This window comes from Thalassophryne amazonica, chromosome 4 (genome assembly GCF_902500255.1).
Source record: "Thalassophryne amazonica chromosome 4, fThaAma1.1, whole genome shotgun sequence".
Taxonomy (NCBI): domain Eukaryota; kingdom Metazoa; phylum Chordata; class Actinopteri; order Batrachoidiformes; family Batrachoididae; genus Thalassophryne; species Thalassophryne amazonica.
Genome location: NC_047106.1, coordinates 142,149,008 through 142,167,433, shown reverse-complemented (window position 1 = coordinate 142,167,433; position 18,426 = coordinate 142,149,008). Strand labels below are relative to the sequence as shown.

Genomic DNA, 18,426 nt, shown 5'->3' with positions numbered 1-18,426 from the left:
GCCCTGCTGCCAGTTAACTTGATTAGTTGTTAAATGCTCCTCCAGTTGTTTTTGATTAGTTTCAACTACTTTTCCAGCCATTTGTTGCTCCTGTTCCAAAGTTTTTGAGATGTGTTGCCGAAATCAAATTCAAAATGAGCTCATATCGCACATGAAATGGGAAAATGTCTCTGATGTTTTTTATGTTCTATTGGGACTAAAATATGTCTGAGATTTTATTATCATTTTACACATCGACCCAACTCTTCTGGACTTGGGGTTGTACATTTAAACAGTCTGTGCCTCAGAGACACTGAAGTGATCTGAGAATTGTTGCGTTTCGTGGTGGCGCTCCATGGACATCGGATCCCGTCAGATCTCAGAGGTTAAGATGAGCCAGTCCTGGTACCGGTCTGAGAGATGACAGGGGAAGACCAAGAGCTGGGAGCAGGTTCCGGTGCACGGCTCTCTACCGGGTCAGCTGCAGCAGCCTCGAGGATCGGACAAAGAAAGAAAACCTCACTTTGTTTGTGAACTCAGGTTAATGGACATTAAATTGAGGTTAAAGTGGCCTGTGCCGCTTGACAGACTCCAGATCTGGATCCAGATCAGTAAGACCATATGACCTCAGCCAGGAGGTCATGTGATCAGCCATCTGGATCCACCCTGTTTGTTTGCTTTTGATCTTTGTGACATTTTTCACACCAGTATTCTGACTTCTTTGAGTTTATCGCCACCAGAGGGCGATGTTGTCTGAGAACAGTTTTGACAGTAGAGCCGTTGGGTCTCGCTGCACATGGGTTTGGTGTCCTGGTGAGGAGGGTTCACATGCAGCACGGCAAACAAAGACAAAGCACGTCAAGAGGAAGTGAGGACGCCACCAACAGGACATCAAGTGTTTGATTTTATTCTGCTCTTCTACTGTGCACGTTCATGTTACAGAGTAAATACACAGCTATGACCCCTAACCGTTGACCCCGACACACACATTACACAGTAAGAGACATTTCTTTGGCAGCTGCAGCAGAATCGTCTTCTGCTGGACACACTGATGATGTCATCAAGAGGCCCTCGGGTGATTGGTCGGATGTGCAACTGGAATCCAGCTGCTGTGGATTCCAGGGCTGGACACCATGTCCATGTTTAAGAGGTCCACACAGTCAGATTTCAGCTAGTCCACAACTGTGATGTCACAGAGTGTGGACATTTGAGGATTGTTTCAGCTGTGCTGATTGGCTGACATGTTACTATGTCGACCAACAGAAACGCAAATGTCATCCAGAACTGGAAAACACTGGCTGGGTTTCTCAGTCCACAGGATACAGGACCGGTGGAGACCTGAGCTAGTTCTGGGTTCTGGCACCTGCTCCTCCCATTTCTCAAGACCTGATTAACAATGGAGAAAAAAAAAAAAAAAAAAAAATCAATCCAAATTCTGAAATTCTTGATTTTTTTCAAACCTCCTGAGAAATGTCTTTTTTTTTTTTCTTTGTGTGTTTGGACTCCAGCTTGGTTCACAATCACAGTCCTTTAAAGGAAAGTGCTGACCCACTTTATGCAGGTTTTCACTGGACGTTCAATTCGCCCCCCTGCTGTCACAATAATGTAAAGCTGAGGAGTGAATGGGTTTGGTTCCATTTGGACTTTTTGCTGCTCAGACTTTAGACTTGAGATGATGCTCCAACACCCAGCTTCACATTTATGTTCCAGACGATGCCGCGGACTTCACTGTGCTAAACTGGTCTCTATTGAGTTCAGTCTCAGTGGTTCCTTTGGGTTTGGGTCTGGTCCAGTTGCCCTTAGGTCACTGAGGAGACCTGGCAGCTACAGAACCTTTTTGGACTTTGACAGAACTGAGAATGGACTGTGGTGTCCAGTGCGTGGACGCGAGTGGACACCTGCAAGCGTGTGCCGGTACTGAATGTGAGAAATAAATGCAGCTTATTTACAGTGCTGGTTTGGATCACGTCCCAATGTTTGGATCCACAAGAAGACTGATGGTAATGTAAAAGACAAGGATTTGTTTTGAAAATCTGAAAAGAAACACAAAGACTTCCTGACCAATCACAGGCTGAGATCTGAAAAGCCACATCAGTGGCAGTTTTTGGACTTTTGATTCTGCATTAAGGCTTCCACAGAGTCCAGATTCACTGCACCCCCACAGACATGAAATAAAGTTCATTACAAATTAGTTTATAAACAGCGATAAAGAAATATGATTTGTCATAATTTTCCGCGAGGTCTTCTGCGTAAAGTCTCTTGTAGACCAGAGGTTCACCAGCTCAGAATACCTTGATGAACACCTTCATTCCCTCTTAATTAACACAATGACTTGTTAAAACAAGAAAAGAAGCCTCTGCTAACTGACTAAAACTTAAATTAACAGTGAGCTGTTACCACAAATGGATCTGCTAATCCACAAACCCAGAGGGCCTGAAACCTGACCTGTCAACTAACTCAAAGACCCACACATTAACTAATGACCAACCTGACCGGCTAATTAACCCTTTGACTTGCTAAATAACTCTTCCCGCCACCATCACTTCAGCGGTCTGGCTACCAGACCTCACAGCGCTTCCCTGTGTTCATCGCCGTTCCCTGTGGACATCCAAAGTGCCGGCTGAAGTCTGCAGAGTTTGCCAGGGTGCCTATGACCCGATACTGAGGGGGGCTGTGGGGGTCAGTCACCAGACCTTCATGAGCACTCTCTGGGGTTCGAACCGAACACCACACCTAAAAACACAGGAGAGTCCATGGATGACTGTATCATCAGTCTATGGGTATGTCTGGACTTCAAAGCATTCAGCCGAACACCCTCACCTGGGCAAAACCCACAAAGAAGAGTTGGTCATTGGTCAGGTTGACAGCAGGAAGTCTCTTCTCCACTCCATTCCTCTGGATCCATGACTGATATGCCTGAAGAAGACAGCATTAAAGCACTAATGTTGATACAGGATTATATGGTACCGCCACTTCTTGGCCAATATCAAAGAAGGTCACCTAATAAAAATGCAGAACTTTCCCAGCACCTGAAGATGTTACCCCATACTGTATCAAGCACACCATAAAAACATGGAGTGGTTTAATGACGATCCTTGACATGAGGACCAGTGTAACATTTTCAGACTTGGGCAGATCTGGTGTCATGTCTTGGGGTTTGCAATCTAATTTACGTGGGATCAGAGTCAGATGGATGTTTTTACTGAATGTGAGCAGCAAAACTTGGATTCATGTCGGATTTGAGCCGAGTCACCGCGGTCTGAACCCAAGCATGGCTAGAATCTGGGTAGCTCTGGAACAAGACATCAAACTTCCTACGTCTGAGCACCAACAGTGTCTTCTTCACTGGCACTCAGTCAAGCAAACCACCTGCTTTCTGTGGTACCATACACACCACACACACACACACACACACAGTCAACGTCAGAAAGCCCATCACAGCGGTCGTTACAGCAGAATTTCTGATCTCTGCAGCGGATGGCAGAAATTCTGATCCACCACTGTAGGTTTCTGGTGTTGAGGGTGACCTGCTTCAGCTCAGTGGAGATACCCTCCCGGCCTTGCAAGTAATTTATGTCTCCATTTTGGAGACAGGTATCATCTCAACTCACTGGAAGAAAGGACTTGTTGACCCTCTCCAGAAAGGGAAAGGGGATCACCTGAACTGCTATAACTCCTGGAGTGTAACACTGCTCTCTGGACTCGCTGTATATGAAAGGACTGCTCTCACACAGATGTGGTGAAACTACTTGCTGCAAAGTGTCCGCAGGGCTGTGGTTTCACACCCACAAAGTCAACAGTTGTCCACGTCCTCACTCTGCAACTATTCAGTGAACTCAAACATCAACATCAGCGGTGCTGGCTTGAGGCCTACCGCTGAGTTTTACAAAATGTTGGATTAAGTTTACCAGGCTGCTTTGTGGGACATGCTGAGAATTTGTGGGACACCCAGTAAGTAGTGGACATCACAGCTGTCCTGTCCTTAGTTACTGTTAGTGGCGTTTGAAGTGGGGGAGTGCAGCGAGATCTGGTGTTTGTCAGGGACGTGTTCAGCGCACGTATGACTTGGTCGTAAGTACAGTTGTGAATTATAGCGACTTGGGGTCCTTTATCAGTGAGGGAAAGGTTCACTGACCTGAACCTTGTGGACAATGCTGTAATCTTGGTGGAATTACTGGATTGCCTGATTATGTTGGATCAAGACAAAGATCAAGGCTTTCAGTGGCTTTAAGAACTCAGCAGTTTTAAGCCCGTTCAAAGATACATTTATTTCAGTAACAGGTCTCTGAGAGCTCAGCCTGCCAGAAAGAGCTTAAAGGTTCAAAAGAATACTCAGAGGTGTTTGAAAATTTAATGAAAATACCAAGGGGATGCCCATATACCACCTGGTCACATCTGAAAGACCATAACTATTACAGACAGTTATGGGAGAGGAGGATGGATCACTGGTCAACCTGGCTGGTTGCTTCTATGAACTCAGGCCACTTCCACAACTTGTGTGATCCCCAAGAAGTAGCTGGACACCAACACCAGGCTATACACAGATACCATGAGTGCTGTATGAAGCAGAAGCAGAGACAGTTTTCCCAGTGAAAAGTGGTGTTCATCAGGGGTGTGTCCTTGCTCCTACAGTGTTCAGTGCTTCCATAGACTGGGTGCTGGGTCAGGTTGTGGGAACCAGTGACTTGGGAGGAAAGGTTTACTGGCCTTGACTTTGCTGTGACCTTCCTGGTGCTTTCTGTCATACTATGTATGTAGTTGTGAGACTTGGAAGCTAACCAGTGACCCAAGGAGACAACTGTATGTCTTTGGTACCAGGTCCCTTTGGAGAATCCTTGGGAATTACTGAAGTGACTTTGGTCAAATGAGTGGTGACTGACGGAGACGACCGCCTGGGGTATGACTTGCATTGTGAGGGAGCATCAGCTCTGACACTTTGTCCATGTGGCGTGTTTCTCTGTGCAAGAGTTTTTAGGATCCCAGTGGCTGGAGAAAGGACAAGGGGACGCCCATGTGTCATGTGGCTTCTGCAGATAGATGGCTATTTTAGAGATGTGGAGATGGACCAGTTGTCTGCCTGGGTGGTTGCCATCCAGGACCTAAGATGGTTCTGAGGTGTGGTGGATGTGTCAACTCACCACATCCCACTGAAATTCCTGTCTTTCTGAGACATAAAGAGGAAAACCTGCACATGCCCGTTTTCATAAAACCGCCCAGCAGAGGAGGAACAGGTCAGGGTAATGCCATCCAGAGTAAGGATCTGGTTAGACACCATGTTTCTAAGATTTGTGGGGCCAAGTACAATAACTTCAGTTTTATCTGAATTTAAAAGCAGGAAATTAGAGGTCATCCATGTCTTTATGTCTGAAAGACAATCCTGCAGTTTAACTAATTGGTGTGTGTCCTCTGGCTTCATGGAGAGATAAAGCTGGGTATCATCTGCATAACAATGAAAATTTAAGCAATGCTTTCTAATAATACTGCCTAAGGGAAGCAGCATGTATAAAGTGAATAAAATTGGTCCTAGCACAGAACCTTGTGGAACTCCATAAATAACCTTAGTCTGTGAAGAAGATTCCCCATTTACATGAACAAATTGTAATCTATTAGATAAATATGATTCAAACCACCGCAGCACAGTGCTTTTAATACCTATGGCATGCTCTAATCTCTGTAATAAAAGTTTATGGTCAACAGTATCAAAAGCTGCACTGAGGTCTAACAGGACAAGCACAGAGATGAGTCCACTGTCTGAGGCCATAAGAAGATCATTTGTAACCTTCACTAATGCTGTTTCTGTACTATGATGAATTCTGAAACCTGACTGAAACTCTTCAAATAGACCATTCCTCTGCAGATGATCAGTTAGCTGTTTTACAACTACCCTTTCAAGAATTTTTGAGAGAAAAGGAAGGTTGGAGATTGGCCTATAATTAGCTAAGATAGCTGGGTCAAGTGATGGCTTTTTAAGTAATGGTTTAATTACTGCCACCTTAAAAGCCTGTGGTACATAGCCAACTAATAAAGATAGATTGATCATATTTAAGATTGAAGCATTAATTAATGGTAGGGCTTCCTTGAGCAGCCTGGTAGGAATGGGGTCTAATAGACATGTTGATGGTTTGGAGGAAATAACTAATGAAAATAACTCAGACAGAACAATCGGAGAGAAAGAGTCTAAGCAAATACCAGCATTACTGAAAGCAGCCGAACATAAAGATATGTCTTTGGGATGGTTATGAATAATTTTTTCTCTAATTGTTAAAATTTTATTTGCAAAGAAAGTCATGAAGTCATTATTAGTTAAAGTTAAAGGAATACTCGGCTCAATAGAGCTCTGACTCTTTGTCAGCCTGGCTACAGTGCTGAAAAGAGACCTGGGGTTGTTCTTATTTTCTTCAATTAGTGATGAATAGTAAGATGTCCTAGCTTTACGGAGGGCTTTTTTTTTAAAGAGCAACAGACTCTTTTTCCAGGCTAAATGAAGATCTTCTAAATTAGTGAGACGCCATTTCCTCTCCAGCTTACGGGTTATCTGCTTTAAGCTGCGAGTTTGTGGGTTATACCACGGAGTCAGGTACTTCTGATTTAAGGCTCTTTCAGAGGAGCTACAGCATCCAAAGTTGTGCTCAATGAGGATGTAAAGCTATTGACGAGATAATCTATCTCACTCACAGAGTTTCGGTAGCTACTCTGCACTGTGTTGGTATATGGCATTGAAGAACATAAAGAAGGAATCATATCCTTAAACCTACTTACAGCGCTTTCAGAAAGACTTCTACTGTAATGAAACTTATTCCCCACTGCTGGGTAGTCCATCAGAGTAAATGTAAATGTTATTAAGAAATGATCAGACAAAAGAGGTTTTCAGGGAATACTGTTAAGTCTTCAATTTCTTTGCCATATGTCAGAACAAGATCTAAAGTGTGGTTAAAGTGGTGGGTGGACTCATTTACATTTTGAGCGAAGCCAACTGAGTCTAATAATAGATTAAATGCAGTGTTGAGGCTGTGCGGGAGAGACAGGAGAAGCCGCCATGCTAAACTGGCTAAGAGCTAGTAGCACACAACACACAAAGTGAATAATGTGAAAATAATTTAGAGGTGATTCAGCAGAGAGAGTGCTTTAGTTAAGGCACGTGAAGATTACACTGGGAAACAAATCGTTAATTCATGATCGGGGAGGAAGATGGCGGCAGCAGCAGCGGCAGCGTGCGGTACTTGTGTTGCCAGTTCTCGTAAAAAACCTGAAGTTTATGAAACTACTAATGGTAGAGTGATAGTGAAGGATGTGTTTCTACACTTTATTTCTGCCAAGATGAGAACACTGCCGCAGGATCAAATTGTCTTGTTGGCTACAGGCAACTTTTCATCTGAGTGGATTGAAGAGTCCAAGCGTCTCCTATATGAACTGTGTCCAATAAAGCAGCGTAATACTAAAGATAAGGGCGCACAGAAAGACGTTAATAACATCAAGGATTGCCTGAAAGTGTTAAATGAGTGCGGTGAGGATACTCCCAGATTTGTCTTATATTTCCTGGACGAACTTCCACCTGTCGGCTTTGGGCAACATGGATGCCTCGGCCTTGCTAAGCAGGATGGAGCGCCTGAGCCAGGAAGTCTGTACGCTGAGAAGAGTTATGGAGACTCAGGTTAACGTGAGTGAAAACGTGGAGATGGTGACCGCTGCTTTGGAGCGCCGGCTGACGGTTATTGAAACACACGGTGGATCTACCCGGGCCAACGAAGCTGCGCTTGGGTCCAAACAGACAGAAGCGCAATCGTTGGAATCTTTGGAAAGGCCATCGGGTATGGATGCAAAGCTAATGCTACAACAGGGAGAGGCCTTGAATCAACAACCCCTGTCACCAGCATGGAGTACTGTTTTAAGGAAAGGGAAATTGAAGCCTCAGAAATCGCTGAAGGTGGCTGTGGCGCTGGGACAAAATCATTCAAAGAGGGAGCAGCGCAAAGGGGGAATAATAGGAACTGGCACAGCGAGCAACATCACAGTGGTTAAAACCAAGTTGGAGAGTGTCTTTGCCACTAAATTCTCTCCTGATCTTGCTGCTGACACTTTGTGTGCCTATTTAACTGACAAACTGGGCAAATCTGTGACGTGTCAAAAGATTGAGTCTACGCACAACAGATTTAGCTCGTTTCATATCACTGCAGAGTGCAATGAAGTTGCGGACATATACGATCCACAACTATGGCCGTCGGGTGTGTATGTGCGCCGTTACTTTGAGGCACGTAAACCAAAAATTAACGGCGTCCGCTCAGCCTGTGGATCAGAGGCTGGTAACGCTACCCAGAGGAAATGCTCTGAAAATGTATCTGTACCTGTAGCTTCACTGGAGAATAAGGGCTACGCAGATCCTGATGAATAAATGTCTGGGATTAATATTGTATCATATAATGCATGAGGTCTGTGTGTTGGGTACAGTGTAGCAGACAGAGCGCGTCACTTTGTGGTGGATAAACTGCTGGAGTCTTGTGATGTACTGTGTGTGCAAGAGTCGTTTTTAGCTAGGCAGGATTTGGACAAACTGAATTGCTTACATAAAGATTTTTATGGTGCAGGTGAATCCACTAGCGACCTGAGCACCAGGATAATAAGGGGGAGGATAGCCGGTGGTGTTGCAATTTATGGCACAAAAAATATGATCAGGTGGTTAGTGTGGCCAGACTGGATATGGACTGGGCCATGGGGTTAAAGTTCACCTGTGGAGATAGGAATTTTATTGTGCTGAATATATACACACACACCATATGAGTGTCATGAAAATGAGGATGAATTTCTTAATAGACTGTCTTTCATTATGTCCTTCATACAAGATAATGCATCTACTTGTTTCTTTATTGTGGGTGATTTAAATGCAGATGTCTCTGACAACTTCTCTGTATTTACTAAACATTTACTACACTTTTGTTGTAATAATGGTCTGATTTTTTCTAGTAAAGTGCTTCTGCCTGATGACAGTTACACCTATATCAGTGATGCATGGCACACAGCCTCATGGTTAGATCATTGCATCTGTACGGCTGATGCTCATGATTCTATTCAGGCCATTAAGGTCAATTATGAATTTGCTACTACTGATCATGTACCTTTCTCTTTTTTTGTGAATATGAATAATATCAAATCAAATCAATTTTATTTATATAGCGCCAAATCACAACAAACAGTTGCCCCAAGGCGCTTTATATTGTAAGGCAAAGCCATACAATAATTACGGAAAAACCCCAACGGTCAAAACGACCCCCTGTGAGCAAGCACTTGGCTACAGTGGGAAGGATATACTACTAATATACCTGCCCTTTTGCCTGTGGATTAAAATACAGATAAGAGTAGAATAGCACGGCCTAATCTGTCTGAGAAGGATCTGTTTGATTACTGTGAACAGACAAACAACTTGCTCAGTAATGTGAATCTACCTAGAGATGCCATTTCATGCTTTGATATGAATTGTAAGGACCCTCAACATGGTGTTGAGTTATGTGCTATGTATGAGAGTGTTCTGAAGGCTCTCCTCACCTCTACCAAGCCGCTGTATGGAACTAGCTCACACAGGATCAGGCCAGGCTGGAATGGCTGTGTGGGAGAGCTGTATGCAGAGGTCAGAAGTGTTTTTAAAGCATGGGTTGACTCAGGTAAACCTAGATATGGTCCTTTATTTAAGTGTAAAAAACAGGCAAATGCAAACTTTAAATATGCTTTAAGATATATAAAGAGAAATGAAAATTCTGCAAGGAAGTTGCAAGAAAAGAATGCCAAGGATTTTTGGAAAGAAATTAAGAAAATAAATAGCTGTAAAACATCAATACCAACCAATATTGATGGTGTTAGTGATGTGAAAGGAATCACTAAGTTATGGCAGGAGCACTACAGTGAGTTATTCAACTGTGTTAAAAGCAACACCTTTGTAGTGGATAACATACATAGTAGTGAGGACGAGATTGTCTTTCCACAAGAAATATACAATGCAATTATGACACTAAAGGACAACAGGGCATGTGGTATGGATAAGATATCTACTGAGCATTTGAAATATGCCAGTAAGAAACTCCGTCCATTACTTTCTATGTGTTTTACTGTTTTTTAAATTCATGGTCTTTTACCTAATTCAATGTTATCTATCATACTAGTACCCATCATTAAAGATAAAGCTGGTAAGATCAATTCTATGGAGAACTACTGACCTATAGCTGTAGCTAGTATTGTGTCAATGGTCTTAGAAAGGATATTATTGAATAGGTTGGAGGAGTTTGCTTTGACCTCTGACAACCAATTTGGTTTTAAATCTAAACATGGCACTGACGTGCATTTTTGCACTAAAGGAGATTTTAGATTTGTATAATAGACACAATACCACATTATTTATGTGTTTTATTGATGCCTCAAAGGCATTTGATCATGTTAATCATGAGAAGTTGTTTCATAAGTTACACAACAGAGGAGTACCAAAATACCTAATTAGAATACTTGTCTATTGGTATGGGCATCAGTCAATGTATGTGAAATGGGGTAACACTATGTCTGATGCATTTAATGTTGGTAATGGAGTCAGGCAGGGAAGTGTATTGTCCCCTTACCTCTTTAACATCTATATGGATGAACTGTCAAAGCTGTTAAACAGTTGTAAAACAGGATGTATGGTTGGTGACCACATAATTAATCACCTGATGTATGCAGATGATTTGGTGGTCTTCTGTCCATACAGTGCTGGTCTTCAGCAGTTATTAAGGATATGTTCCCAGTATGGGTATGACTTTGACATTAAATATAATGCCAGAAAAAGTAATACCATGATTGTTAGAAGTAAGGCAGATAAGAAGTTGATGAGTCCTGACTTCTCCCTGTCTGGCACAGCTCTTAACATAAGTAATGAGGTTAAATACTTGGGGCATTTCATACAAGATGACCTGTCTGATGACTGTGACATTTATAGACAGTATTGTATGATGTATGCACAAGCAAATATGCTGATCAGAAAATTTTGTATGTGTTCATTTTCTGTAAAAATAGCACTTTTTAGAGCCTTCTGTATCCCAATGTACACTGCCCATTTGTGGCGGCGATATAAAAAAAGCAGTTTACAGAAACTTTATGTGGCATACAATGATGGTATGAGGTTACTGCTCAAAGTGCCTAGATGGAGTAGTGCTAGCCATTTGTTTGTAAATCCTGATGTACCTACATGTCCTGCTGTGCTCAGGAATTTTATGTATAGATGTATGTGTAGACTTACTGTGTCATGCAACAGCATAATTGTAATGCTAGTGAATCCTGCAGTGAGTACAGTCAGATTCACTTCAAGATTATGGGATTATTGGTGTCACAGTTTATATGTGACTTTATGAATAATGTCATTTACTGTAGTTTCTTTTTTTTTTTTTAGATCTTAACTTATTTATTTATACTTTTTTGTATGATTGTATATGTTTTTATGGACCTTTTGTGTCTGGAATAAAGATTGATGATGATGATATCTAGTTATCTAGATCAATCTAATTACGCAGATTAAACAGGTAACAGATACAGCAAAACAACGCTGTGCTACGGAACAGGAAGTGATACAATACCGCAGTGAGAGCCAACCACCAGTAGAGGACAGTAGATGTACAAACATATTTAATGTTCAAACTGATACTTTATTGTTTTAGTGCAAATATTTGCTCAATTTGAAATGGATGTCTGCAACACGTTTCAAAAAAGCTGGGACAGTGGCAACAAAAGACTGGGAAAGTTGATGAATCTCAAAGAACACCTGTTTGGAACATTCCACAGGTGAACAGGTTAACTGGAAACAGCTGAGTGTCATGAATGAGGATAAAAGGAGCATCCCCAAACGTTTCAGCTGTTCACAAGCAAATCACCACTTTGTGAACAACTGCATGAAAAAAAATAGTCCAACAGTTTAAGAACAATGTTTCTCAACATTCAATTGCAAGGAATTTAGGGATTCCATCATCTACAGTCCATAATATAATCAGAAGATTTAGAGAATCTGGAGAACTTTCTACATGTAAGCGGCAAGGCCGAAAACCAACACTGAATGCCCGTGACCTTCAATCCCTCAGGTGGCACTGCATTAAAAACCGACAACATTGTGTAAAGGATCTTACTGTGTGGGCTCAGGAACACTTCAGAAAACCATTGTCAGTTAACACAGTTCGTCGCTACATTTACAAGTGCAAGTTAAAACTCTACCATGCAAAGTGAAACCCATACATCAACAAAATCCGGAAACACAGCCGCCTTCTCTGGGCCTGAGCTCATTTGAAATGGACAGACACAAAGTGGAAAAGTGTGCTGTGGTCTGATGAGTCCACATTTCAAATTGTTTTTGTAAATCATGGACATCATGTCCTCTGGACAAAAGAGGAAAAAGACCATCCAGATTATTACCAGCACAAAGTTCAAAAGCCAGCATCTGTGATGGTATGAGGGTGTGTTAGTGCCCATGGCATGGACAACTTACACATCTGTGATGGCACCATCAATGCTGAAAGGTACATCCAGGTTTTGGAGCAACACATGCTGCCATCCAAGCAACGTCTTTTTCAGGGACGTCCCTACTTATTTCAGCAAGACAATGCCAAGCCACATTCTGCACGTGTTACAACAGCGTGGCTTCGTAGTAAAAGAGTGCGGGTACTAGACTGGCCTGCCTGCAGTCCAGACCTGTCGCCCATTGAAAATGTGTGGCACATTATGAAGAACAAAATATGACAACGGAGACCCCGGACTGTTGAACAACTGAAGTCGTACATCACGCAAGAATGGGAAAGAATTCCACCTACAAAGCTTCAACAATTAGTGTCCTCAGTTCCCAAACGCTTATTGAGTGTTGTTAGAAGGAAAGGTGATGTAGCACAGCGGTAAACATACCACTGTCCCAGCTTTTTTTTTTAAACGGTTGGTATTTCCAGTATGTGTCAGCACTGTGAGGTACTACACGGTGCAGTACAGTAATGTGGAAGACTGCAAAGAAGTATATGTTATGAAATGAATGATTTTAGACAGTATGAGGACTTCAATTGAAACTCTCACTCAGTCTCTCTCACACACACACACACACACACACACACACACACACACACACACACACACACACACACACACACACACACACACACACACACACACACACACACACACACACACACACACACACACACACACACACACACACACACACAGTGTGGTGGTCTGGTGTGATGGTTTGATGTCCTGCTTGGCTGTCACTAGGGATTAGAATTGAGAACCGGTTCCACTTTGAAATCTGTTCCAGATGTTTCAGTCCACTGAGACTACATGTGTCAGACTCAGTCAATTCCTCTTAATGCCACATCATGTTTTTCTGATGGCTCCATGTTGGACAGTCATGTGTCATAGCTACCCAACTGGTGTGAGTGTGTGTGTCTCAAGGTAACTCAAACAGTTGGACAGGCTTCCTTCAATCTCTATGGGAATTTTACTGAGGTAGACATCTAGAGGGGATTAGATTTGGAGTAGTTTGCGCAGTGGTCAAGAAAAGGAGTTGGACTGATAGGCAGAATCAACAACGCTGTCAATGTTGATAAAATCTTATCAATTCCCATTCCAAGGTGTGACAGAGGATACTGCAGCTCACAACATGGCAATCTGGGTTGTGTTGGTGAGACATATTGACACTAACATGGTAGGCAGCCTTCAGGCCTCCGTTGTCTGCAATGTTTTCTCCAAGTGTCTGTTTCCCGTTGACATGTTCTTCGTTGACAGTGTAGTGGCTGTACTGCTCCACCATACACTCAGTCCTCTGCCGAAACGCTTCCAATGACGAGTTCTGCCACCAAGGCCTCAGGTTTCCATCCTTGTCATACTCACGTCCTGAAGGATGAGAGAGAACAGCTGAACAAATAGTACCACACACTCAATGCCACACCCGCATTGACATCATCAATGCTGAATATAAATAAATTCAAGTCTGCTCTGTAGGCTTTATTAGGAAATGCCATATAACGGGCGTACAAACAGACTAAAGACGTCTGCATTTGACAATACTTGCAGTGTGTGTGTGTGTGTAAAAATATATACAGTAGTGTTCAGAATAATAGTGCTATGTGAGTAAAAAGATTGATCCAGGTTTTGAGTATATTTCTTATTGTTACATGGGAAACAAGGTACCAGTAGATTCAGTAGATTCTCACAAATCCAACAAGACCAAGCATTCATGATATGCACACTCTTAAGGCTATGAAATTGGGCTATTAGTAAAAAAAAAAAAAGTAGAAAAGGGGGTGTTAACAATAATAGTAGTGTGGCATTCAGTCAGTGAGTTCATCAATTTTGTGGAACAAACAGGTGTGAATCAGGTGTCCCCTATTTAAGGATGAAGCCAGCACCTGTTGAACATGCTTTTCTCTTTGAAAGCCTGAGGAAAATGGGACGTTCAAGACATTGTTCAGAAGAACAGCGTAGTTTGATTAAAAAGTTGATTGGAGAGGGGAAAACTTATACGCAGGTGCAAAAAATTATAGGCTGTTCATCTACAATGATCTCCAATGCTTTAAAATGGACCAAAAAAAACAAAAAAAAGACGCATGGAAGAAAACGGAAAACAACCATCAAAATGGACAGAAGAATAACCAGAATGGCAAAGGCTCACCCATTGATCAGCTCCAGGATGATCAAAGACAGTCTGGAGTTACCTGTAAGTGCTGTGACAGTTAGAAGACGCCTGTGTGAAGCTAATTTATTTGCAAGAATCCCCCGCAAAGTCCCTCTGTTAAATAAAAGACGTGCAGAAGAGGTTACAATTTGCCAAAGAACACATCAACTGGCCTAAAGAGAAATTGAGGAATATTTTGTGGACTGATGAGAGTAAAACTGTTCTTTTTGGGTCCAAGGGCCGCAGACAGTTTGTGAGTCGACCCCCAAACTCTGAATTCAAGCCACAGTTCACAGTGAAGACAGTGAAGCATGGTGGTGCAAGCATCATGGGCATGTTTCTCCTACTATGGTGTTGGGCCTATATATCACATACCAGGTATCATGGATCAGTATGGATATGTCAAAATACTTGAAGAGGTCAAGTTGCTTTATGCTGAAGAGGACATGCCCTTGAAATGGGTGTTTCAACAAGACAATGACCCCAAGCACACTAGGAAACCAGCAAAATCTTGGTTCCAAACCAACAAAATTAATGCCTCACAGATGTGAAGAAATCATGAAAAACTGTGGTTATACAACTAAATACTAGTTTAGTGATTCACAGGATTGCTAAAAAAGCAGTTTGAACATAATAGTTTTGAGTTTGTAGCGTCAACAGCAGATGCTACTATTATTGTGAACACCCCCTATTCTACTTTTTTTTTACTATTAGCCCAATTTCATAGCCTTAAGGGTGTGCATATCATGAATGCTTGGTCTTGTTGGATTTGTGAAAATCCAACAAGACCAATCCAACAATCATGAAAATCCAACAATATCTGATATATACAAGGTCTGTCAATAAAGTATAGGTCCTTTTTATTTTTTTCAAAAACTATATGGATTTCATTCATATAGTTAGATTTTTTTTTATGAAAAATCTCCTTTAACAGTGGAATATCCGGATAAAATGCTGAAACCGACTTCTTCTGAAACTGACTTCTTCTGAAACTTCTCTGTTCTCTCACGACGTTCTGGATCAATAGAGCCTGAAATGTGGAGGTTTTCAGCTTGAAACAGGCTGACGACAGCGCCTGGGAGTGCTGCGCGACGTCCCGCACCGTGGGAAGTCCTTAAAGCGAAAGTATCACCTCAAAATCTCTCATCAGCCCTTAAAATTTTCACCGAAAACCAGCTTAATTTTTCGAACTGTGTCCACTTCGATGTGCCTCACAGGTTTAGAAAAAATTCTGATCAAACAAAGCGCCAGTCTCTCAGCAACTTCTCAGACAAAGGAATTCCGACGAGGGGCTGGACGACTCCTCCCACAAGGAGTGCTCACAGGCGAATGACGTCACCGACAGGCGTGGAAAAACTCACGCATGCGCACGAGGGTTCAAGCATGTCTGACATAAAAACATATGAATGAAATCCATATAGTTTTTGAAAAAAATAAAAAGGACCTATACTTTACGGACAGACCTCGTATATCCTGTATGAACAGACTAAAGATTTTAGTGTTTATTAATAGTTGCCATACACACACATATACATACATATATACATATACATACATACATATATACATATACATACATCAATCAATCAATCAATTTTTTTTTTTATATATCGCCAAATCACAACAAACAGTTGCCCCAAGGCGCTTTATATTGTAAGGCAAGGCCATACAATAATTATGTAAAACCCCAACGGTCAAAACGACCCGCTGTGAGCAAGCACTTGGCTACAGTGGGAAGGAAAAACTCCCTTTTAACAGGAAGAAACCTCCAGCAGAACCAGGCTCAGGGAGGGGCAGTCTTCTGCTGGGACTGGTTGGGGCTGAGGGAGAGAACCAGGAAAAAGACATGCTGTGGAGGGGAGCAGAGATCGATCACTAATGATTAAATGCAGAGTGGTGCATACAGAGCAAAAAGAGAAAGAAACAGTGCATCATGGGAACCCCCCAGCAGTCTACGTCTATAGCAGCATAACTAAGGGATGGTTCAGGGTCACCTGATCCAGCCCTAACTATAAGCTTTAGCAAAAAGGAAAGTTTTAAGCCTAATCTTAAAAGTAGAGAGGGTGTCTGTCTCCCTGATCTGAATTGGGAGCTGGTTCCACAGGAGAGGAGCCTGAAAGCTGAAGGCTCTGCCTCCCATTCTACTCTTACAAACCCTAGGAACTACAAGTAAGCCTGCAGCCTGAGAGCGAAGCGCTCTATTGGGGTGATATGGTACTACGAGGTCCCTAAGATAAGATGGGACCTGATTATTCAAAACCTTATAAGTAAGAAGAAGAATTTTAAATTCTATTCTAGAATTAACAGGAAGCCAATGAAGAGAGGCCAATATGGGTGAGATATGCTCTCTCCTTCTAGTCCCCGTCAGTACTCTAGCTGCAGCATTTTGAATTAACTGAAGGCTTTTTAGGGAACTTTTAGGACAACCTGATAATAATGAATTACAATAGTCCAGCCTAGAGGAAATAAATGCATGAATTAGTTTTTCAGCATCACTCTGAGACAAGACCTTTCTGATTTTAGAGATATTGCGTAAATGCAAAAAAGCAGTCCTACATATTTGTTTAATATGCGCTTTGAATGACATATCCTGATCAAAAATGACTCCAAGATTTCTCACAGTATTACTAGAGGTCAGGGTAATGCCATCCAGAGTAAGGATCTGGTTAGACACCATGTTTCTAAGATTTGTGGGGCCAAGTACAATAACTTCAGTTTTATCTGAGTTTAAAAGCAGGAAATTAGAGGTCATCCATGTCTTTATGTCTAAGACAATCCTGCAGTTTAGCTAATTGGTGTGTGTCCTCTGGCTTCATGGATAGATAAAGCTGGGTATCATCTGCGTAACAATGAAAATTTAAGCAATACCGTCTAATAATACTGCCTAAGGGAAGCATGTATAAAGTGAATAAAATTGGTCCTAGCACAGAACCTTGTGGAACTCCATAATTAACTTTAGTCTGTGAAGACGATTCCCCATTTACATGAACAAATTGTAATCTATTAGACAAATATGATTCAAACCACCGCAGCGCAGTGCCTTTAATACCTATGGCATGCTCTAATCTCTGTAATAAAGTTTTATGGTCAACAGTATCAAAAGCAGCACTGAGGTCTAACAGAACAAGCACAGAGATGAGTCCACTGTCCGAGGCCATAAGAAGATCATTTGTAACCTTCACTAATGCTGTTTCTGTACTATGATGAATTCTAAAACCTGACTGAAACTCGTCAAATAGACCATTCCTCTGCAGATGATCAGTTAGCTGTTTTACAACTACCCTTTCAAGAATTTTTGAGAGAAAAGGAAGGTTGGAGATTGGCCTATAATTAGCTAAGATAGCTGGGTCAAGTGATGGCTTTTTAAGTAATGGTTTAATTACTGCCACCTTAAAAGCCTGTGGTACATAGCCAACTAACAAAGATAGATTGATCATATTTAAGATCGAAGCATTAAATAATGGTAGGGCTTCCTTGAGCAGCCTGGTAGGAATGGGGTCTAATAAACATGTTGATGGTTTGGATGAAGTAACTAATGAAAATAACTCAGACAGAACAATCGGAGAGAAAGAGTCTAACCAAATACTGGCATCACTGAAAGCAGCCAAAGATAACGATACGTCTTTGGGATGGTTATGAGTAATTTTTTCTCTAATAGTTAAAATTTTATTAGCAAAGAAAGTCATGAAGTCATTACTAGTTAAAGTTAATGGAATACTCAGCTCAATAGAGCTCTGACTCTTTGTCAGCCTGGCTACAGTGCTGAAAAGAACCCTGGGGTTGTTCTTATT

At 41.9% G+C, this 18,426-nt stretch overlaps 1 protein-coding gene across 1 annotated transcript in view; it reads right to left on the bottom strand.

The window, feature by feature from the left end:
- Nucleotides 1-865: 865 nt before the first annotated feature.
- The window catches only part of ece2b (endothelin converting enzyme 2b), a 144,807-nt gene continuing 127,246 nt past the window's right edge, over nt 866-18,426 (bottom strand). The window contains exons 17-19 of the mRNA XM_034168696.1: nt 13,664-13,854; nt 2,800-2,895; nt 866-2,712 (exon numbers count right to left, since the gene is read on the bottom strand). Of these exons, the coding sequence (XP_034024587.1) occupies nt 2,536-2,712; nt 2,800-2,895; nt 13,664-13,854 (464 nt within the window). The 3' untranslated portion in view covers nt 866-2,535. The remainder of the gene's footprint in view (nt 2,713-2,799; nt 2,896-13,663; nt 13,855-18,426) is intronic.